Raw genomic sequence first — 23,669 nt, 5'->3', positions numbered from 1 at the left:
AATAAGTTTATATGCTGAAGTGCAGGTGCACAGTAGGCAGAGAACTGGATTTAATAGGGATTAGGGTTTTGCTAAATAAATCTGGCAAAGAAAGATGTCAGAGAACTGATGATGCCTTCAAGTTAATGATTACAATGTCATGAGCGGAGTAAGAGACAAAGTAGAGACAAAAGGATTAGAAATTCTAGTGATCTGAGGACTGTTGGAATAAGATTTGGAGGGATTGTGCTGGAAAGTTAGAAGATGGAGGTTGCAATTGAATTTATGGAGGTGTTGCAGTAGTTGATAATTACAGATTTTACAGTTATGTTCCAAGAGAAAAGGTTATTGGAAAGCAGGCCTATTAACTGAGAGGCTAGGTATTGAAAAGGTCACCTACGTGGATATTGATATCACCCAAAACTCTCACGAACATTGCAGAAACAGGATTAAGCTGTAAATCTCAGACTGAGGTCCATTGATCCTAAGAGCATACAGTTGACCTCTACAAGGAAGAGCATAAATTTCAAAGGAGCTGGTTTTAATGAGGCAGGAGGCAATAATTGCCAGGGAAAGCAACGTGAAATAAGTAGAATAGCCATCCCAGTTCCAGGCCTGTTTTAAATGTGGTCTACCGAAGAAAACAGTCAAAAATTGAGAATGCTACAGGGGATACAGCATGCTTAGGAGAGAGCCAGATATCAGTTACAGCAATAAGATGAAGGGAAGATTCAGCATTTGATGGTAAAGATTTTGCTAATGATAGAACTCAGGCTTAGAGGTTAGGGGACTTGTTCTGGTTCACATGCCTGGTGCTTTTCTCACTACATGAGGCCGCAGTACTCCTTCTATGGCTTTTTGTCTATTTAATAATCACACATCAGTAGTGGGAATCGCAAACGTTAAGGACTGAAATGCGCGGGAACAGGGATCGGTAAAACAGAGCCGGCAGAGTAGGTGACTTCCAGAGATGCACTGTGGGGACCTCGCAGTTCCACGCTGGGAGTGACCGGAAGAACCGGGAACAGGGCGCATTGCATGGCGGGAGATACCGTCCTCTGAGGAAGTCCCTCCTCCCCCGGAAGTTAGGCGGCGCCAGTGCACTCTGCTCTTCCTGTAGCGCGGGAGTCTTGGTTTGTGGTGGCTTCGGTTAGGGAGCTGTGGCCGCCCTGTCCTTTGACGCTCCGTTTTTCAGAGTCCTTTTGGCCGTTTGAGGCGAAATGGCTCCGGGCTAGAGAGCGGCAGGCGATGGCAGTGGAGGGGTCCCCGCGACCTCAGGCTGCCGGTGGGGAGGGATATTGAGGGGCCTCACAGTCGCTTGAGCCGGCGCTTTCTTCCTTTGAAGTCACCCAGACTACCGTGAGGATGAGCTCTGCTTGGGGCGCTTCTTTTGAGAGGCAGCATCTCTGGATGTATCTGCAGGCGCTCGGCTTCGAGCCGGGCCCCGCTACCATCGCCTGCGGAAAGATCGTGTCGCACACGCACCTCGGAGTGTAAGGAGGCGGGGGCCGGCGGGGCTGAGGCATACTGCGCAGGGAGACTGCTGGGTGGCCCGCCTATTCCCAGACCCCCGGCTCCATGCATCAGAGGCGGTTGAGCGGTTACTATGTGCCAGGCACTTGCTACAAAGCCCCTGCCCCCGATTGCTGCTGGTTGGTGGCAGAGACTGACAGTATAAGTTACCCACCAGTGGCTTTGTAGGGAAGTAGTCTGAAGTTGGGGTAAAACCGAGGAGACAACTTAACCCTGCCTTATGGTGGAAGTGGGTGGTCTGAGAAGTGGTGGGAAGAGCGGCGAGTTGGTAGTGGAAGGGTGTGGGAAGTGGGCACGCAGAGGTCTCTAGAACTCAAGGGAGTCTTTGACGGGAGTTAACTTTAGTTTGTAACTTTTGCTTTTTGAATCAGGAAGCTAAGGCATGCCACAGTTGGCAGAAAACAGTAGAGAGATTATTAAATGAACAGAAGGTCCTTTTTACTTTTGCCACTTCTGATATGGTTGTGACCATGAAAGTAAATACTTTGTTTATAGTTCTGTGGCTTAGTAATTTTAGACAGTATCTGTTATCTTCCCTGCTAAAGGCCAGGAATTTAGGATACATTGGCCATCGCCTGTCCTCCACAGTCTATTTGATTTTTGTAAATTATATCATTTCTGTTCATGTAGTTGTAGTGTTTTAAAAATGTGGTTAGGCTTGATTCATCAATCTCTCAAATCTGAGTCTCAACTATGTAATTTCACAATGAATGTAGCTATTATTTATAAAATAATTAGTTCATTTACCCTCCATCCTCTTTTTCTGCCTTTTCCCTCTTGACTTTTTTCAGTTGTATTTTAACTTTTGCTATCAAAGTTTAGATCTGTAATTAAGTTTAGTTTGGTGACTGTTTAGAACTTAATGCTATTAACATAGATGAAATGCTTTGAATAGAAATCTATTCTAAAAACTGACTACTAGTAGGTAGCATTTATCAGGTTATGATGATGTTTTTATTAATAAATTATTTATTTCATATGATTTGATGCCCCACAACACAGTTTCATTTTCTCTGTACTGGCAGAGAAGCTTGAAGCTTCTTTAAGGGTTTCATCACTGATAACAGCTTTTGTGCATCCTTCTTTTCAGTGTTTTGGCCATCTTAATTTTCTCTTCTCTGGTTTATCCATTAATGCAATTGCATTCTGCCTTTGAAAGTTTTGCAGAATATGTCAGGTTCTGGTCCAGTGATGGCATTTTTTTTTACCCTGTCCAACACTCATAGATGTCGTTCCCCCTTATGTTTTTAGAGTTGTTTTTGTCTGTTATTGTAGGGATCTATCTCATGCAATAGATGTCCCCTGTAAAATAGTTTAAACACAAATGTAGCATCATCACATTTACTTTAAAAGTATTTTAATTTTTTCCATTTGCTTATGTGGCAAAATTCTTTTTGGTTTGCAATAATTCTGTAAGATTCTAGTTGGGTGAGCATCTAAATGCTGAAACTATTTTTCTTATAAAGTTAAACATACTATTAATATATGACCCAGCAGTTTCAGTCCACAGTATTTGCATTTTGGAAAAATCATGCTGGTTGCTTTACAGACAGTAGGTTAGAGGGGGAAGTAGGGTGTCACAGGTACCTATCTAGGCCTGAATTGAGGTGACAGTGGTAATGGAAAGAAGAGAGATAATTAATTTGTTCATTCAACAGATATTTATTTTCCTGGGGAACAAACCCAGGGGCTCCTTCAGGCTAGCTGTGTTCTCTATCACTGAGTTACATCCTCAGCCATCCTAAGGAAAAAAAAAAAAAAAAAAAAAAAAAAAAGACAAAAAATTGAGACAGCATCTTGGTAAGTTGCCAGGACTGGCTTTGAACTTGGAAACTTCCTACCTCAGACTCCAGAGTGGCCAAGATCACAGGCATGAGCCACCATGATATTTATTGAAATTAACTCATGATATTTATTGGCTCAACAGATATTTTTTGAACATGATATTGGACCTGGTGTACAATGATGAAGAGAATAGATGTGAATTTTCCCTTAATAGAATTTAAGTCTAGTGAGTGAATAAATCTATAACAAATGTTTTATTATAGATTATGATAAGTGTCACAGACAAGAACAGTGTCCTTTGTGAGAAAAATAACAGATTTTAGAGATGGTAAGAAAGTAGGATAGATGGAACTTCATTTGTATTGCTTGAGGAATTAAGATATTCAAAGGACAGAAGGGTTTGACGTGTGGATAGGAATGGGCACTTAAGTAAGAGAATAGTAATACTAAGTTAAAAATTCACTTGATTTGATTCCTTTGAAATATGTGATGTTTTGCTTTTCATATTAACTTTTTTGTGTGCTGCTGTAGATAAAACCTGGAGCCTTGTGTATGTTGAGCTTTATCACTGAACTATATGTACAGTCCCCATGTTAACTCTTGATTTCTTACAGCTGTGTGACATTTCTTAAGGGGTTTAGTAGATCTTTTGTTTTTGTTTTTTCAAATTGTGTGTGTGTGTGTGTATGTGTATGTGTTTTAGGCTTTGTTTTGATTAACTAGGGAAATTGGAATAATAAAAACTTTAATGGATTTGCTAGCATTGTGTCATAAAGATGGTTCTGGGACTAAAATCTAGTTGTAAAGTCCCTGGACTTGGGTCATGGACATATTTCAAGTTGGTACTTTTCTAATGCTTAGAGATATCTATATATACAGGTATATATAGATATATATCTACATATATATACGTGGGGGGGAATTACAGGAGTGCACCACTCGTAGTTTTTTGAACAAATATTCTAACTTTTCTAAATTTTAGTTTCCTCATTTGTGTAATGAAGTTAATTAAACTACTATTACCATTAGGATTAAATAAAATAATACATGTTAAAGCTAACAGCACAGGACTTAACCTTAGAGTCTAGTGAAAATTAGGTGAATTACTGCCTGTAAGAGATTTAAAGTAATGCCTGACAAAAAGGAAACATTCAAAAAATATTAACTATTTTTGTTGTTATTTAGTAAATGTTGGTTGGTGTTGTCTTCATATCATAGGGCATATTCACTCTGTCTGATTAGGTTTTCCTTCCCTTTCTGTAGTGTTTTCACTGCAATAAAATAATCTCAGTTTTCTTCTGTTGGATCTATATTTTCAGAACCAGGACTAAAAACTTGTATGTTGTTCTTAATTGGTTATAAAATGTACATGACTGAGAAATTAATTTGCCTTGACCTCTTGAAGAGAATGAAAAATACTAATTTACCTCAAACTCTTACATAGCCTTTGATGCTGTTATGTTTTATTAATCATTTCCTTTTTCTTTTCCTACTTCTTTTTCATTTTAAACCTCTAGGAATATGTTTGATAAGCTGAACCGTGATGCCTTTCAAATAGTTTCTTATTTTTTGTTTCAAACCCTGGATCAGTCACTCACCAAAGAAGTTTTTAAGTAAGGAAAAATTATTTATTTCATTTTCTTTTTGTAGTCATTCTCAAATGTAAAAATGGACTATGTCTTGATGTAAACCCGGAATTTTAACTTGGAGTTTAACTATTGTTTTGAAGATATTACAAAATTCAAGTTTGAATTTTAGAAATTTAGTGCTTAACATTTTTTTTTTTGTGATACTGAGGGTTGAACCTAGAAATACTTTACCACTTAGTTATATCCCCAGCTATTTTTGTTTCTTTAATATATTCTATATTCATAGAAAAATTAAGTATGCTTAGGGAAAAAAGACAAAGGAGGAAATGTCAACAGCGATAATCTCAGGTTGGTGGGTTTAGGATGAGACTTACTTTCTCACCATTTCCAGTATTTCCTGAAATGTTTAAAACAAGCCTAAATGGTTTAAATCAGGGGAAAATTTCTGAAAACTTATTTTTATTTGGTGAAGCCCTATACCTTAATAATGGGGATTTTAAGAAAGTGTTTCAAATATACCTGCTCTTCTAGGCACTTAAAACTTATAAATGAAGGTAAAATGTTAAGACTAAATTATCAAAGATGAATATAATGCCTGAACAACAGATTTATTTCTTTATCAAACGTTCCTTATGTTTATTTTTTATAAGTTGCTTCCTGCCTTCACCTCCTGAGTTGCTGGGACTACAGGCATATGCCATCATCTCCAGCAATGCTTAATTTTTGTATATATGGGTGATTGTTTTTGGTATGATCATTACGTGTTTCATAGATAATATAGATTTATTTCATAAAATTAGTTTCTAACAATCTTCTTAGTCTTAATTAAGCAAAAGAATTAACTGATACCAATCTGTTTATACATTTAGTTTTGGCCCACTGGCCCCCCTCCCCTTTTTGTTATAGAGAATTGAAACCAGGGGCTCTTAACCACTGGGCCACATCCCCAGCTGTTTTATTTTTATTTAGAGACAGGGTGTCACTGAGTTGCTTAGGGCCTCACTAAGTTGCCGAGGCAGGATTTGAACTCACGATCCTCCTACCTCAGCCTCTCCTGTTGCTGGGATTATAGGTGTGCCCCACTGCGGCTTGCCCTATTTTTCATGTTGATTTCCCCAAGCCTTACTACTTTTATGGGCAGTATTATTTGTTTTGTCTATTTTAACTTTCCATTTCTTTGGAAATACTTACTCTTTTGTTCAGTAATATGTATTAAAGTGTCAGCTATTACAGGCAAAAAGCATTCCTATTAAATTTAGCCTGTTCTAAGTTTAAGATGATTGTAAAAATGTAAACACCTAGTAGTCTAGGTTCTATGTCATTTTGTATATGATTTGGATTTTTTCTTTCTGAAATAATGTTCAAAGTGTGTTAATATTTATATTGTACTGTCAAACTTCTTATATAGAAAAGCAACAATTAATCCTGGGGATATAGCTCAGTTCGCAGAGTGCTTGCCTGTTAAGCACAAGGCCCTGGGTTCAATCCCCAGCACTGCAAAAAGAAAAGCAACAAATAAATTATAACAAATAAATTTCTAGTAGTCATACTCTCATGCATTCCTTCTCCTTTGCTTATCATGTTGGATACATTAAAATTTTTTCCAGCAATGTCCTCCTCTGCCCCCAGGCTTAATATGCTAATTATTTTATACCATCTGTATGCCTTGGTCAAGTGGATCTGTTGAGAGCATTATCTTTATTTTCAGTACTTTTATAGCTGTTTATTAATTATTTGCACCTATATGTATTATATTTATTCATTAGCTATTCGTGTATATTCATTAATTGCACTAAACTCAACCCTATAGATACTTATAAAAAAAAGACCCAATTTCTCACAGATTGGTCTAGATAAAATGTAAGAATGTTACATTTAATCTGTTTTGCTTTAATGTTCCCGGTAAAGGAAATAAATTTGATGTAATTTTAAATTTTTCTGAGTTTGATTTTTTTTTGAGGATATGAGTCTAATGATATTATTATTTTTAAAGATTTTGCTGGCCTCCATTTGACCAAAAAAGTGACACTGAATTCCGGAAACACTGCTGTGAATGGTTAAAAAAGATTTCTGTAAGTATTCTCCTTTTGAAAGATGCAGACTTTAAGAAGTTAAAAGGTGTTAAAAACTATGTTAACTTTTTAGATGTAAATCTTTTTTATTTTATTTATTGATATTGAGTATCGTACCACTGACCTTCTTTCCTCGTTCTTTTTCTTGGCCAGAAATTGAACCCAGAGGCACTTAACCACTAAGCCACATTCCCAGCCCTTTTTATATTTTGAGACAGGGTCTTGCTAAGTTGCTAAGGCTGGCTTTGAATTCAGTCTTATTTTTTATTTTGAGATAAGGTCTCACAAAGTTGACATGACTGTCCTGGGACTTAAGTTCATCCTGTCTTAGCTCCTGAGTCACTGGGATTATATGTGTACATCACCATGCCTGGAACAGAAATACACAACACACACACGTATATACGTATATGTATGTATTTAAATATTTTTTAGTTACAGTTGAACACAATACCTTTATTTTATTTATTTTTATATGGTGCTGAGGATTGAACCAAGTGCCTCACATGTGCTAGGCAGGCACTCTACCACTAAGCTACAACCCAACCACTACACAGAATATTTTTTAGCTAAGATTATTTCAGTATGTTTCTCCAAATAGCATCAATAGTTATGGTTTATTTAATTATAATTATCTTTTTGACCAAATACATGTAGAGTTTAGAAAAACCAAACAATTTATGGTTCAAACAGAATAATTCTTGCAAATTTTTTTATTCTTCAAAAATAGTATGCTGTGAAGAGGGAGTGGGTTGGGGTGGTAACTGACCCTTTCTGCCCATTTTCCACTCTGCAGTGGACTTGAACTTATACAAGCCATTGTGCTACGAGGAGGGTGTGCTAATGATCAGTACGGATGGTTGAGTTTTATTTCCCTTAAAGTATAGTGCTCCTGGTGTACAGCCTGACTACAAGATTGTCATTCTTTAAAAAAATAGTTGATATAAATATGAGTATTCTTGATAAGATTTTTAACTCATCTTATCTTTTTCTTCATAGGCTGAATGTGGAAATAACTTTCCTCAAGTTGTTGGTTCACTGTTTCTGTCTCCTGGTGGTCCTAAGTTTATTCATCTGATGTATCATTTTGCAAGATTTGTTGCTTTAAAATATATTAAAACCAATTCTAAAAGTAAGTTAAGCTTATAGTAGGAATTTATTTGGTTTTAATTCTTAAAATTTTTTTCCTTTTTTTGTGGTACTGGGAATTTAATCTAGGGGTGCTTTACCATTAAGCTAAGTTGTTGAGGCTATCCTTGAATTTGTAAGCCTCCTGTCTCAGCCTCTCTAGTTGTTGGAATTACAGGCTTGTGCCAATGTGTCCAGCTTGATTCTTAAATTGTTACTCTTCTTTACAATTTTAAAATAGAGAGATTGTCAATAAAGCAAGACAAGTTAAAACATTAATCTACTGTCAAAAAGTAAATAGTTAATGTTGTACTAGAATTGTAGGTTGAAATCTCAAAGTGAATCTTGGTTACTATTTACATTATTTTATTTATGTTACTTTATTATGTCTTAATACAGGAGTTTGGAAACACTTTTTATATGTAGAAAGCCAGATAATAAATATTTTAGGCTTCATGAGCCACATAGGGTCTCTGTTGAATATTTATTTCTCTTTGGTTTGTTTTTACAACCTTTAAAAAATGCAGAAACCATTCCTGCCTTGTTGGATTATCAAAAATAGCCCGTGGGCCAAATTAGGCTTGCAGGTTATAATTGACCTCTAATACATGGTGTTAAATGTGTGTTGAATGAGTTAGATTTATTTTGGTTCCTGGTGATGTGTTGGAAATTTCTTTTTTCAAGGAATTTGATTAATTTACAAGTTTATTGAGACAAAAAATTGGATTTTTAAAACTAATATAAGAACGTTATTTCTAGTTTAATAACTCTGCTGCTCTGTTTAATTGATGTTTGCTTATAAAGCATAGAAAGGAATATGACAGAAAAGTTGAACTCTAAAACCCTGTCTTCCAATTTCCTGAGACAACTATTTCTGCTTGGTTTATATCTCTTTTTTTTTTTTTTTTTTGCGGTGCTGGGGATTGAACCCAGGGCCTTGTGCTTGCGAGGCAGGCAGTCTACCAACTGAGCTATTTCCCCAGCCCTGGTTTATATCCTTTTACTGTTTTTTAAAAAATATATATTTATACGTACTATATCTACAGGTTTCATTTACTTTAAATCGACAATATATTCTTTTAGATGAAAACTCAAGTCTGTCTTCCACTTCTGTTCTCTAAGTACATTATTTCCTTTTCTTTTTTAAAAGTATTATTTAGTTATAGAAGTATAATGTCTTTCTTTACTTATTTATTTTTATGTGGTGCTGAGGATTGAACCCAGTGCCTCACACATTTGAGGCAAGTGCTCTACCACTGAGCTACAACCCCAGCCCTTGTTTACTTTTCTAGAAGTAACAGTGTAATCAGTAACCTGAGCAAATATGTATATATTCTCTTTTTTTAAAATAATATTTTTAGTTGTAGTGGACAAAATATCTTTATTTTATTTATTTTTATGTGGTGCTGAGGATGGAACTCAGTGCCTCACATATACCCCTCTTTATCTTTATAAAACATAAATAACTTAAACTTGGTTTTTGATCTTTTTCTACCTAACTGTATCTTGGAAATCATCTTTTATCAATTTAAAGAGCTTCCGTATTCTTTTCCTCTCCTTTTAGAACTGCTAAGTATTACATTGAATGAATAGGATGTACTGTAATTTATGTAGTCAATCTTCTACTCACAGACATTTGCCTTTTTTCCTCACATCTTTTGCTATTAAAAAAGTTACAGTGCAAACATTATACATGTATCGTCAATGTTCAAATATGTGTATATACATACAGCATACATAAAAGATGATTTGTTTAGTCAAAAGAGCTTTGCATTTGTAACTTGATAGTTATTTATTACCAGATTAGTTTCTGTAGCGTGTACTCAGTTTATATTTCTGTCACCAGTGTATGAAGGTGTCTGTTTTCCCAAAGGCTTTTTTTTTCCTTTTGGTATTGGGTGTTGGACTCAGGGCCCTGTGCATGCTAAGTAAGTGCTTTACCACTGAGTCACACTGCCAACCCTTTTTAAATTTTAAATTTTGAGACAATGTCTTGCAAAGTTGCCTAGACTGGCCTGTGATCAGATATTATCTTTTCAATTTGATAGGCTAAAATGGAATTTCAGTTAAGTTTTAATTTGTATTTCTTTTATTATTAGTGAAGTTAAAATTGTTTAATGTGTTTAAGAGCAGTTCATACATTTTTCATATCTATGTTCATGTCCTTTGTCCATTTTTCTTATTAGTCATTTTCTTTTTTATTTCTTTTTCATTTATAAAAACTTATTGCCCCTTCTCTGTAATGTGACATAAAATCTTTTTTCCCTGGTGTATCTTTTATGTGTGATTTTTGAGAACATATGATTCTGCTGTATAAACATTTGTATTTTCAGATTTAATATAGCATAAGCATTTTGCCAGTTTCTTTTATTAGTAGGTGACCAACTCCAATTGCATGTAAACCAAATTTTTATATGAAACATATGTTTGAATTTAATTAGGATTTGTTGTTCATAAGGCCTTTAAGCATTGGTTACCTTATTTTTGATTTAAAGTGACTCCAGTCAGCATTTTTGATCTCTAGATGACGTCTAAATTTGTTGAACTCATTTCCTGTTAAATATTTGGGAATCGCATGGGTTTCTTTAGGGTATGCTAGAACGTAGATAAGTAATGTTAAGTGTAGTATGGAATCCCTCATTTCCAGAATATTTATGATAAAAACCTGAACTTTGAAATGTTTGCATGGGTTGTTCTCAGGCTCTACATTTGTCATTAGTAACAACCGAGAAAGGCTTGAGAAGTGGAGAATGGTTTTATGTGGTTGTTTTGTTCTGTTGGTCTTACTAAGAGGGAAAGTAAGCGGATAGTGCAGTGAAGGGGATGTGATCCCACCTCATCTCTTCTATTTTTCTTGTTCTGGGATTTGAACCCTGGTGTTACACCACTGAGCTACATCCCCAGCCCTTTTTTTTTTTTTTTAAGTTCAATGGCATTTATTACATTATTACATTTACATTGTTGTGCAACTCCTCCTCTATCTTGTTCCAGAACATTTGCTTCACCCCTGAAATAAACTATACACATGAGTCCATCACTCCTATATCTCCCTCCCCCATTCCCTGGTAACCAGCAGTCTGCTTTTGGTCTCAATGGCTTTATCTGTTCTGGAAGCTTCATACAAATGGCTTCATACAACATGTGATCCTTTGAGTCTGGTTTCTCTCACTTAGCATTGAATCTTCAAGGTTCATCCATATTGTACCACATTTTGGTGCTTTATTCCTGCTCTCTTTGCTTTTGTGTGTACATGCTTCACATATACTAGGCAAGAGCTCTGCCATTAAGCTCCATCCCCAGCCTTTTTTTTTTTTCAGTTTGATTTTGAAATAGGACCTCAAGAAGTTGCTGAGACTGTCCTCAAACTTGAATCCTCCTCCCTCAGCCTCCCAAGTAGCTGGGATGGCAAGTATCTGCCACTACACCCAGCTGTTTCATTCCTTTTTATGACTGAATAACATTCTGTTGTACGGGTAGACCACATTTTGTTTTGATATTCATCTGTCCATTTAAATTTGGGCTGTTTCTACTCTGGGACCGTTATGAATAATGCTGCTATAAATATTCATGTACAAGAATCTATTTGGGTCTCCATTTTTAGGTCTTCTAGGTTTATATCTAGGAGTGCAATTTCTGGGGAACTTTGCTAATTCTTTAACATTTTTTTAAACTTTTATTAATTTTTTTCATTATCTTTTTTTGACAGTGATAAATATTAAAACAACTTTTTTTCATATATGTATATAGGGTAATAATGCCTGTCTCTTTCTACCATACTTCCTATCCCTACCTGTCCCATCCCTTCTCTCACTCCCCTCTATAATCCAGCATTCCTCCATTCTTCCCTTACCCCCTCTTCCAGCCCCCCCATTATGTATTAGCATCCACTTATCAGAGAAAACATTCGGCCTCTGGTGTTTTGGGATTGACTTATTTCACTTAGCATGATATTTTCCAACTCCATTCATTTACCTGCAAATGCCATAATTTTATTCTTTATGGCTAATAAATATTAGCCATAATGGAGTAATATTCCATTGTGTATATATACCACAGTTTCTTTATCCATTCATTTGTTGAAGGGCATCTAGCTATTGTGAATTAAGCTACTATAAACATTGATGTGGCTGCATCACTATAGTATGCTGATTTTAAGTCCTTTGGGTATGAACCGAGGAGTGGCATAGCTGGGTCAAATGATGGGTCCTTTCCGATTTTCTGAGGAATCTCCATACTGTTTTCCAAAGTGGTTGCACCAATCTGCAATCCTACCAACAATGTATGAGTGTATCTTTTCCTCCACATCCCTACCAAAACTTGTTATTGCTTGTATTCTTGATAATTGCCATTCTAACTGGAGTGAAATGAAATCTTAGAGCAGTTTTGGTTTGCATTTCTCTAATTGCAAACTGTCCCAAAATGGTGGCAACCATATGTAAACAAATCTGTGGGTACTGTGACAGTGGATTTCCAGGTAACAGTGCACAGCAGGTGATCTGCTGGTGGTCTCTGTGTGGTCTGCAGGCTAATGGCGGACAATTGACTGTTGGACGTTTGGCAGTGGGTGATAGGTGAAAGGCAGGTGACAGGCAGGCAAGAGGCAGGCAAATGGAAATGGCGGATGATAGGCAGCAGTCAGTGAGCAGTCTGCACTCAAAAAACAGGCAAGGGGCTAGGGATATAGCTCAGTGGGTAGAGTGCTTGCCTTGCAAGCATAAGGCCCTGGGTTCAATCCCCAGCACCACAAAAAAAAAAAAAAAAAAAGCAGGCAATATGCTGGCAGATGGTGGGTGATCGGGGTGGATGAATGGGGTAATCAGCAGCGGTTTAGGGGGCAGCAATGACTACCTCATAGAGAAACAGTATTTCCTCTGCCTAACCCTTTTTGTTTATATTTTATTTTGAGACATGGTCTTGCTAAGTTATGGTTGGTTTCACTGAATTTCTGATGCTGGCCTGGAATTTGTGACCTTACTATTTCAGACTCCCAAATTGCTGGGTTTATAGGTGTATGCCACCACCCCTGACTTTACCTCATTTCTCCTGTTTTTGGTACTAGGGATTGAACCCAGGGTTGCTTAACCACTGAGACACATCCCTAGCCCTTTTAAAAATTTTTTTAAAATTTATTTTTTGTAATTTTCATGCCAGGGATCAAACCCAGAGGTGCTTCAACATTGAGCTACACCCCAGCCCTTTTTATATTTTATTTAGAGACAGGGTCTTCCTAAGTTGCTTAGGGCCTCACTAAATTGCTGAGGCTAGTTTTGAATTAGCAATCCTCCTTCCTCAAGTCTCATGAGTTGCTGGGAGTATAGGCATATGCTATCCTCCTGGCCCTTTTTTTTTTTGTTTTATTTTGAGACAGAATCTTGCTAAGTCCTTAGGGCGTTCTTAAATGGCTGAGGTTGGTCTCGAATTTACAGTCCTCCTGCCTCAACTTCCCGAGTCACTGATATTATAGGCGTGGGGCATTGTGCCTGGCTCTTCATCTCTCTTTATCTCTTTCTCTTTGTTTTTTTGCTATGCTGGGGATTAAACCCTGGGACTTGAGCATGCTAGTTAAATACTGTGATCTGACCTGTATCCCTAGCCTTATCTCTTTTAGTTAACTTTCTTCCTTTGCTGTTAAAGGATCCTGTTAGAAAGCCTAGTAGCTCACATATATAACAATGTGTTTGTTCAGAGAATCTCTGCTAGGTAATTATACAAAAAAACTGAGCTTCAGATATTCTTTTTTAGTTAGCTAGTTTTTAAAAAGGTCATCTTGGTTTCATTAACATTAGTTTTGTCTTTTTATGTATGTGGTATAATAGCCTTTAAGGAATTGTTAGTTACATGATATTTATTTCTTAAAATTAAATTTTTTATTTTTTTGAGAAGGGGTTTTGCTGTGTTGCCCAGACTGGCCTTGAACTCCTGGGCTTAAGTGATTCTTCCTCAGTCTTTTGAGTGCTGAAACTACAAGTGTGCACCACTGCACCTGGTAAAAAATGAACACTTTTGATATTTATTAGCTTCTAAGTCTGTTTTCTGATATTGTCTTCCATGTAGATTCTTCTCTACATTTTACGGAAACATTTAATGTAAAACCACAAGATATGCACAAGTGCATTGCCAGATGGCATGTTTCACGTAACAGATTTTTACAAATTTTGCAAAGAGAAGATTGTGTTATCCAACAATATCAGGAAAATGCACAGTAAGTAGTATTTTGATAGAAAGCAATTTTCTTTCTTTGTGAACATATGTCATCAAATGTGACTTCAGTAGAAATATGAAATATGCCTATTTCAAAACCCTGGCTGTTATGTTTTCATTTTACTGTTAATTTTGTAGTGCTGAGGATTAATCTCAGGGCCTCACACATGGTAGGCAAGAGCTCTGCCACTGAGCTACAGTGAGCTACATTCCCAATCCTATGTTTACATTTTGAAATCAGATAACTTGTGAATAAAATTTTTTAAACTCTAGGCATACTATAACTGAAAGTTTACAGAAAAGAATAAAGGTCACTTTAGTTTAAAAAATTCAATTTCTTTTTTATATGGAAATATATTTTTAAGCTGAAACTGTGGTCATCCTATTTTGTATCCTTTTTGGTCTTTATAGTTCATTGTGTAAATTTTTACATATTATCATAATGTATTATTATGATTTTTTTTTTTTTTTGAACCCAGGGGTGCTTAACCACTGAGCCACATCCCCAGCCTTTTAACAAATATTTTATTTAGAGATAGGGCCTCACTAAGTTGCCAAGGCTGGCTTTGAACTTGTAATCTTCCTGCCTTAGCCTCCCAAGCCCCTGGGGTTCCACCATGTCCACTAATGTATTACTTTTAATGTGTATTTATTAGTTTGTTCAGTAGATATTTCATTAAGTAGATATTTCTTCAAGTAGATATTCCATACTTAACTTTTCTTTTTTTTGTAGTGCTCCGAATTAAACATAGGGCCTTGTGCATGTAAGGCAAGCATTCTACCACTGACCTACATCCCCAGCTCCCTTAGGATAATTTTTCAAACAATTGTTGTTACTAATGCTACAGAGACCTTTTGAATTAAAATGGAAATGTTGCCTGTGTTATATAATATTTAAGTTTACTCTCTAGATATGTGATATAAGGATAAGAGAGCAGAGTAATCCACTATTCTACTCAATGAGGTCAGCATACTGGCCTACAAATTGTGGTCCATCTCAGTCATACCTTATATATTAGATCCTCATGTCATTACTGAAGGGAGTAAAGAGTCTTAGTTGACTATTGGTTGTCCCCAGAAGTGAAGATATAAAAAGAGAATATATTTAAATAGGCTATGTGGGCTAATTGTAATAGAATTATAGTTGTTATTTTGTTTTCCAGATTATCAGTTAAGCAAATACGCAGTTTGAGATCAGAATGTATAGGACTGCAAAACCAAATAAAAAAGTAAGTGACTTTTAGAGCTGGAATTGGTTTATATATTAATTTAGCTCTTGCATGTTATAGCACTTGTATTTTATCTGTTTGAAGAAACAGATTCCCAGAAACATTAATTAAAATAATATGTCAGTAGCTAGATGATGATGGGATTATAGCCTTGTTCTTATTCATAATTCAGTCTTAAAAATTATTGCTTTGAGCTTAAATTTTGTTTTTATTATTTTTTAATTAGAATGACTGTTAGTGGGTGGGTTTAGCTTTTGGGACCAATTAGCTTTTGGGATTTTTTGGATATCAAATTACCATGTGATTTTCTTACAACTAATTAGATTATTTAATTTTTACTAGAATGGAACCCTGTGATGATGACGGTAACATACAAGAGAAAATTAAAAAGGTGAGACAACTTTGAAAGGGACAAATTGAGTCTTTTTGACTTTCGTAATATACAATATTTGCTTATTAATTAGACTCTTTTAATATATATCTACATACATATATATACTTTTTTTTCTTCAAGAGACAGGGAGGGTCTTGCTATGTTACCCTGGGTGGCCCTGAATTCCTGGAATTAAGTGATCCTCCTGCCTCAGTCTCCAGAGTAGGTGGGAGTATAGGCATGTGCCACCATGCCTGGCAACTGGATTCTTCTATTTTTTTTTTGCAATTTCTTTTGGTAGTAATACTGTTTTTTTTTTTTTTTTTCTCATTATAGATGATATATGAAACAATATCACACGATGCTTGTAAAACACTTGACTATAATCAGAAAAGTGGTTTATAATTTATACAATTAAGACACACAGAAATTGTTTTAAATAATGAATTTAAAGTCTTCATTCCAGCAAGAAAAGTTCTGCTTGATTATAACTTAATCCCTGATATTAATTTAACTAAATAAAATAAGTTAACTGAAGAAAGATTGTCAGTTTAGGAAAAATGAGAAGTCAAACTGAGGACAACTTGGCAGGAGGGAGGAATCTGGAAAATGCAAAGTATCTGAGGCAACCAGAAGTTGGCTTTAATGTGGGCTCAGGGTGTTTTCTTTTTGCTTGGATGAAATCTCTCTCAAGCTCTATTTCGATTCTGTGATTTTCAAGCTGCTTTGGGTATTAATTTGGCTTCCTAGGTACTTTGTCAGTAGAAAAGTTTAGTGCCCTCCTCAGGAAATAATCATTCAGTGAGTGCTTCTTTATTTACTTATTTTTTTTTTTTTTTTGGTACTGGGCTCTTTACCCCTGAGCCACATCCCCAACCATTTTCATTTATTTCGAGTCAGGGTCTCACTAAGATGTGTAAGGCCTTGCTAAATTGCTTCTTGAACTTGTGATCCTTCTGCCTTAGCCTCCTGGGTTGCTGGGATTATAGGTATGTGCCATCGAGCAGGCCAGCGAGTGTTTATTGGTCACCTGCTATGTACCAGGCATCTTCTGGATACTAGGGCTAGGACATTGAAGAATGCGGGCAAAGTCACTTTCTTCATAGATCTTTCAGTTTAGTGAATAGGAACATTCTTATTACTGAATGCAGTATATCTGATTGTAAATTTAATAGGTTGGTATGAAGCATAATATTTTACATCATTGTGTCCTGAATGTGGTTAATGTTCATTTTCCCTGAGTCCATCAACTTGGAGTCATTGATAAGACAGAATTCTAGACTTGAAAAAATTGAAAACCAGTTATTGGATGATTATGAATTAGGAGGGAAACCTATCCTGTGAGACCACCAGGCCACCAACCAAGTCTTTGTTTGGGGCCAACTTTACCTTGTTATGCAGCACTTTAATTCGAGATATTCATTGTCTTATTTGAATCATGGGAAGACACACACTAATATGGGTGTAGTCATCATGTCTTACCATATCCTTCTTACTTTGGAAAATTCTGTTGAAATATAACAAATACAAAGAAATGTGCAAATCATAAGTATCTAGTTTGTCAAATCTTGAACCTCGATGAACCTTTGTTTCCAGTTTTAACTATTACAAATTAAAGTTCTGTGAATATTCTTTTGTTATTTTAATTGATACGAATAATGATAGTGCTTTTCTATGGAGTACAAGGTGATACATTGATCTTTGGGTACATTATAGAAAGAGACAGTCAGGTGACTAACGTGTTCATTACCTTACCAATTTATCATTTTATTTTGTCATGGGAATGTTGAAATCTATTAGCAATTTTGAAATATATGATATATTATTAACAACTGGTCACCACTGCAGTGCAATAAACCATTAAAACTTTTTCCTCTAGTCTAACTGAAACTTTGATAAATCTTCTATGAAAATTCTTCCACATGTGTTTTAGTCAACCTCGGTTAATATAGGTCTAAGAATTTTTCCTTTAAGAGAAGCATATTTCTGTTTTAACTTTTCTGAAATCTGAATGGCTTAAGATAAATGTTTAGCAGTATTTTTTTCTCTTGAAAAGCTTTTTATTATTTTTCCCTGAAAAATCTCCATTAAGATTGATGACATGTCAGAATACAGGAAATGCTAATTTTATATTGGTATAATGATTTCTTTGAAAATTATAATGAGCTAGATTCTTCTTAAAAATTCTTTAGTTTTCAAGCCCCTTTGAAAGTAATATCAATGCTTTTAAACTATTAGAATTCAGTAATTTAATTTTGTCACCAGAAATCATCCTGGGAAATTTGCTTGTTAACTAGGAGTGAGCGAATATTTATGATTACATTTCTTTAATATAATTTTTTTTTTTTTTTTTTTTTTTTGGTACCAATAATTGAACCCAGGGCACTTAACCACTGAACTGCATCCCCAACCCTTTTTATTTTTTATTTTGAGACAGAATCTCACTAAACTGCTTAGGGCCTTGCTGAGTTGCTGAGGCTAGCTTTGAACTTGGGATCCTCCTGCTTCAGCTTCCTGAGCCACTGGGAGTATAGGTGTGCATCACCATGTCTTGCTTACTATATTTATAAATTATGTGTAGACTTTATATTTCATTTATGTCTCTTTTTATAGGTTCGGTCTTTGTGGACTTCAGTGAATGAAACACTCCTAGTTTTGGAAAAAGAGAGAGAAGTTGTTAGTTCAGTCCTTAGTCTTGTTAATCAATATGCTTTAGATGGAACTAACGTCATTATTAATATTCCAAGGCTCTTGCTTGACAAAATAGAGAAACAAGTGTGTCAGGTAAGCCTTTAATATTATGGAAGCTTTTGGAAAAACTCTGTGTCATTATTTTATATATTGTTTGGTTTTCTAGAAATATTTTTCTACTGTTTTCAAATTTTAATTTTGGGAGATATCTAGTAAAACCTTCATAAAGAGGGTACTTTTAAAGGTGTATCTATTTATAACCGTCAACCTATATTATTTTTCTGTACCTTGTACAGTCCTACATCACACAGTGTAGAGAGGACAGGATTATTTAGTAGGTAAATGGTACTATACTAGTTTCTTTATAAATTCTCTTAAAGAGAACAATGATCTCGTAAGTCTTCATCCTCTTTTTTCTCTTTTATCTATCAAGCATTCCTTCCCCCCCACCCCCATGGTACTAGGGATGAACCCAGGGGTGTCCTACCTCTGAGCTACATCCCTTGCCCTTTTTGTTGTTTATTTTGATAGGATCTCACTAAGTTGCAGAGGCTGGCCTTGAACTTGTGATTCTTCTATCTCAGCCTCCCATGTAGTACACTGCTGCACCCAGCTAAGCATTTCTCTTTCTTTAGTGTTGTGATGTCAGTGTCTCTCTTTTCCCGTTTTTTTTTTTCACCTGCTGATGTTAGAGTTTTTCCACTGGTTCCTTTTTCTCTGTCTAGCTTGCTTTCTTGTTATTTATTTCTTCATTCATTCACTCTGGAGATTGAACCCAAGGGCTCTTTACCACTGAACTACATTTCCAGTCCTTTTTATTTTGAGACAGAGTCTCCCTAAGTTGCTGAGGGCCTTGCTGAGTTGGTGAGGTTGATCTAGAAGTTGTGATCTTCCTGCCTCAGCCTCTTGCATTGCTGGGAATACAGGTGTGCCCATCTCTATGTAGCTTTTAAATGAAAAGGTTTTCCATGGTTTCTTTAATGCCTGTTCTTTTTTCCCTCCTCAATATAGATTTATTTGTATTTTCTTAATAATGCAATGGTTTCCCCATACAATAATATTACCAAATTGATATTTCTAGTTTCTCCCCTTCAGCCTAAAATCCATTTGGATAGTTTATTTTCTTATAGTATGCACAACTTATTTAGCATCTACTATATGCATATTGATTATAACACAGGGATTACAAAGATTCAATATTGTTGTAACTCTGAAATGCTTTACTCTAGGTTACATGATAGGCCCATCAAATTCAAAGTACATAAAAATCAAGATATGTAAACTCAGATTTCTGTAAAGGTAGTAGATGTTATGTACACTTTAATTATGTACAATAGGGAGAAGGTAGGAAGTATTGAGGTCTTTGGAGAAAATTATGGTAATATTCCTGGTGAAATTTATGATTTAAAAAATACTGTTAACTAGGGACTGGGGTGTAGTTCAGTGATAGAATACTTCATTGTATGCCTGAGACCCTGGGTTCAATCTCTAGTAATGTAAAAAAAAGGGCATACACTCGAGCTTTGCAGGCCAAATGAACATGACCCAAGTTTTTAAGTAGCTTTTAGGAGTCATCAGTTTGTAACTTTTTTTTTTTTTAATTTTTTATTTGGTACTGGGGATTGAACCCAGGGCTTTGCACATGCTAGGCAAGTGCTCTACCCACTGAGCTACACCCCCAGGCCAGATTTTAACTTTTGATAAAAAATGAATTCCTGATTTCTTTGTCAAACCTGCTCTTTCTACTCAGTCTTTTTCTTTCCATCTGTTTGATCTGTTTGATTTCTTTTCCTGTGGTTTTCAGCCTTTGCATGATACAAAAATGTAGCATGATAGCATGTTTGTTAGATTAAAATTATGTATATAGTTTTATGTTTGGATGTGTTTAATTTTTTCACTCATATTTAAGGTGAGATTTTTATGTATCAGTAAAAAGCATAAATGTATTTATGTAACAGTTTATTTTCTAAAGAACCTATAGTTTTCTACTTCTTCCCCCCCCCCCCCTTTGCATCTTTAGTTGCATATAGGAAATGTTTATGAGGCTGGAAATTTGAACCTCTTAACAGTAATTCAGTTGTTAAATGAAGTCTTGAAAATAATGAAATATGAACGTTGTCAGGCTGACCAAGCAAGATTGACAATAGACCTTCACTACCTTGAAAAAGAGACCAAGTTGCAGAGGGAACGATTGTCAGATCTGAAGCATATGAGGTACACTAGAAAGATCTTTTTTTATTTTACTGTGGGAGGAATAGAGTGGCTTTCTCAGCAAAATTCTTGTATAGATAATACTCTTCAGCTTTGACAAACAAGTGTGAAATTTTCATTTTTACATATGTAATCAACTCACAGAGACACATGAAGTAGAAAGTTAATGTAGTGTTTTCTTTATATAAAATATATTATTTTCCCTGAGTGATAATTTATGAAATAATTTTTCTCCCCTGTGTGTGTGTATGTGTGTGTATGTCATATAATAATAAACTGAGCTTCAGAAAAGCTTTTGGTACTGGAGATTTAACCCAAAGGCACTTTACCACTAAGCTATATCCTCAGCGCCCCCCCCCTTTTTTTTTTAAATTTTTAAATGAATTTATTTTTTTGTAGTTATAGATGGACAGCATGTCTTCATTTTATTTGCTTATTTTTGTATGTGGTGCTAAGGATCTAACCCAGGGCCTCACACATGCCAGGCAAGCACTCTGTCCCTGAACCACAGCCCCAGCCCCGTCCCTAACCATTTTTATTTTTTATTTTGAGATAAGATCTCACTAAGTTACTTAAGTTCTCACTGAATTGCTAAGGATGGCCTGGAACTTAGAATCCTCTTGCCTAAGCCTTCAGAGCCACTGGTATTATAGGTGCACATCACCGTGCCTGGCAAGAATTTCTTTTTTTTAAGTTCTAGATGAACACAATACCTTTATTTATTTTTATGTGGTGTTGAGGATCAGACCCAGTGCCTCACACATGCTAGGCAAGCACTGTACCACTGAACTACAAATGTAGCCTGAAAAATTTTTATCTTTGAGAAGACTGGTAGTTATAGACTGCCTTAAAGAACAGAATGTGGGAGGAGACTTCCCACTGAAGTTTTGAGCTAAGAAAAAAAATTGTATTTTTAAGATAAATGGAGATGGAGTAGATGTTTGATTGCTTTTTGGTTTCAAAAGGAGAAAAGGTATTTTAAGTTCTGAATATTCACTTGAGAGCTTATTTGATTTATTGTTGTTGTGTTGTATTGGTTGACCTTTCAGTTATTTTTTTTCTCCTTACCTACTACTGTTGCTCTTTTCTGAAATTTTACTCCATGTTTTGTGTATTCATGTTTTGAATAGTTTTTTTTTATGCTATCATAGGTATAAAATAAAAAATGATCTCACAACTATAAGACATTCTGTTATTAAAAAGCAAGGAGAATGGTGTAAAAAATGGGAAGAATTTCTTGGTTTGTCTCCTTTCAGTCTAATTAAAGATTCAACTACAGTAAGTAATGTTGATTTGCCTTTTAGAGAGTAGTTTAATTTGGTAACTTTTGATTTACTATGTTACAAACCTTGGAACACTGTGTTATCATCTCTGAATCTGAGTCTAAAGTTCAAGTTTTGATTTCTGTGATTTTTCTAAATATGTAATAGAATTTTCATTAAGCTACTATTGTCATTTAAAGTGTTGTGGGTGCAACTTAAGAACAAACTGATCACCACTGAGAAGTCCAAATTTGAGTGTCTTTATTAAGCCTGCCGGTTGGCTGGCTGTCTCACACAATGCCCCCAAAAATGGCTGTTGGGAGAACAGCCCTGACTACAGGGTTGTAGGGGTTCTTATACCAAAAATTACATTAATCATAAGTGTCTGTTGTTATGATTCGAAATTACACATTAACATCATGAGATCAATGACAGAGGGGGCAGTGAGGAGTAGGTCACCTCCGTACAAACTAAAGAATGGTTACTAACAACCACACAATTACTGCTTACGTGGTACACTGGTTAGGAGCAATAGAGATCAAAAGAGAGCAATTTTTCATTACATAGGAATTGTCATTTTATATTGTTAAACACGTCACACCAAGTAACTTCTTATGGGCACAGAGGTGGGGTGTTCCCATGGGAGAAACTTATTTCCTACATAACATGGAGTCTCAGAGCAAAATGGAGTCTCTTTAGTCATTTCCCTTATAGTCTGGCCTATAACATTCTCATGGAGCCAGATCTGTCAGCCCATCACAATAGTTAATATTTTTTTTAAATTCAGAGGGCTATATTAAAAAGAAAATCAAGGTGGGTGGGGTGGTGTATGCCTGTAAACCCGGCTACTTGGGAGGCTGAGGCAAGAGGATTATAAGTTCAAGGCCAGCCTGGGTTACTTGCTTCAGAAAAACCAATACCAAAACAAAAACCCAGAAAAACTGCATGAGAGATACTATGATATCTGCAACATAGCTGGAGTACAAAGTAATTGCCTTGTTTCTAAAATTGTACTCTTTGGTTTAAAAACAGTATGGAATATATACTTTGTAATTTGATTTTTGTTGAGAAAAGAATCATTTGTATATTATCATTTTTATTGTGGTAGTTAGTATGTTTACTTCAAAATTGTGAATTCTGTGTTTAAAGGCTGTGGATCTTTTACCACCTATGACTCCCCTTTCATTTGATCCTGTGTCAGAGGAAGTATATACAAGGAGTATTCTTTGTCAGTATCCTGCTTCACTTCCAGGTTGGTTATTTATCTTTTTCTCTTTTAAACCTCCTCCATTATTGTCATTATTATAATAGTTCTTTATATTTATTGCTTTTTTCCCTCCAATTATTTTTTATTGGGGGGTAATGTACTGAACATAAAATTCACCATTTCAGTCATTGCAAAGTGTCCAGCAGAGTGACATTTAGTCAGTTCACAGTTGTGCAATCATCACCATCATCTAGTTCCAGAACATTTTCATCATCTTAAAAGGAAACTTCCTATCCATTAAGTAATCACTCCCCATTTCCTCCTCTTCCACTCTATGGCAGCCAATAATATACTTTCTGTTGCTGTGAATTTTCCTTCTGAATATTTCACATAAATAAAATCATACAGT

The 23,669-nt window shown here is 35.6% G+C and overlaps 1 protein-coding gene across 3 annotated transcripts in view; it reads left to right on the top strand.

Annotated features, from left to right (window-relative positions):
• Window positions 1–1,060: 1,060 nt before the first annotated feature.
• The window catches only part of HAUS6 (HAUS augmin like complex subunit 6), a 44,213-nt gene continuing 21,604 nt past the window's right edge, over window positions 1,061–23,669 (top strand). For all 3 annotated transcript variants that reach the window (XR_013759644.1, XM_079113189.1, XM_079113188.1), the window contains exons 1-11: window positions 1,061–1,472; window positions 4,815–4,910; window positions 6,880–6,958; window positions 7,958–8,090; window positions 14,141–14,288; window positions 15,451–15,516; window positions 15,859–15,907; window positions 18,503–18,673; window positions 20,601–20,794; window positions 21,943–22,069; window positions 23,203–23,305. Coding sequence is in view for 2 of the 3 variants with exons in the window: in XM_079113189.1 (XP_078969315.1) it covers window positions 1,345–1,472; window positions 4,815–4,910; window positions 6,880–6,958; window positions 7,958–8,090; window positions 14,141–14,288; window positions 15,451–15,516; window positions 15,859–15,907; window positions 18,503–18,673; window positions 20,601–20,794; window positions 21,943–22,069; window positions 23,203–23,305 (1,294 nt within the window). In the remaining variant the exon portion in view is untranslated. The remainder of the gene's footprint in view (window positions 1,473–4,814; window positions 4,911–6,879; window positions 6,959–7,957; window positions 8,091–14,140; window positions 14,289–15,450; window positions 15,517–15,858; window positions 15,908–18,502; window positions 18,674–20,600; window positions 20,795–21,942; window positions 22,070–23,202; window positions 23,306–23,669) is intronic.

Source organism: Sciurus vulgaris, assembly GCF_902686455.1.
Source record: "Sciurus vulgaris genome assembly, chromosome: 15".
In the NCBI taxonomy this organism is placed as follows: Eukaryota; Metazoa; Chordata; class Mammalia; order Rodentia; family Sciuridae; genus Sciurus; species Sciurus vulgaris.
This window is presented reverse-complemented; position numbering and strand designations above follow the sequence as displayed.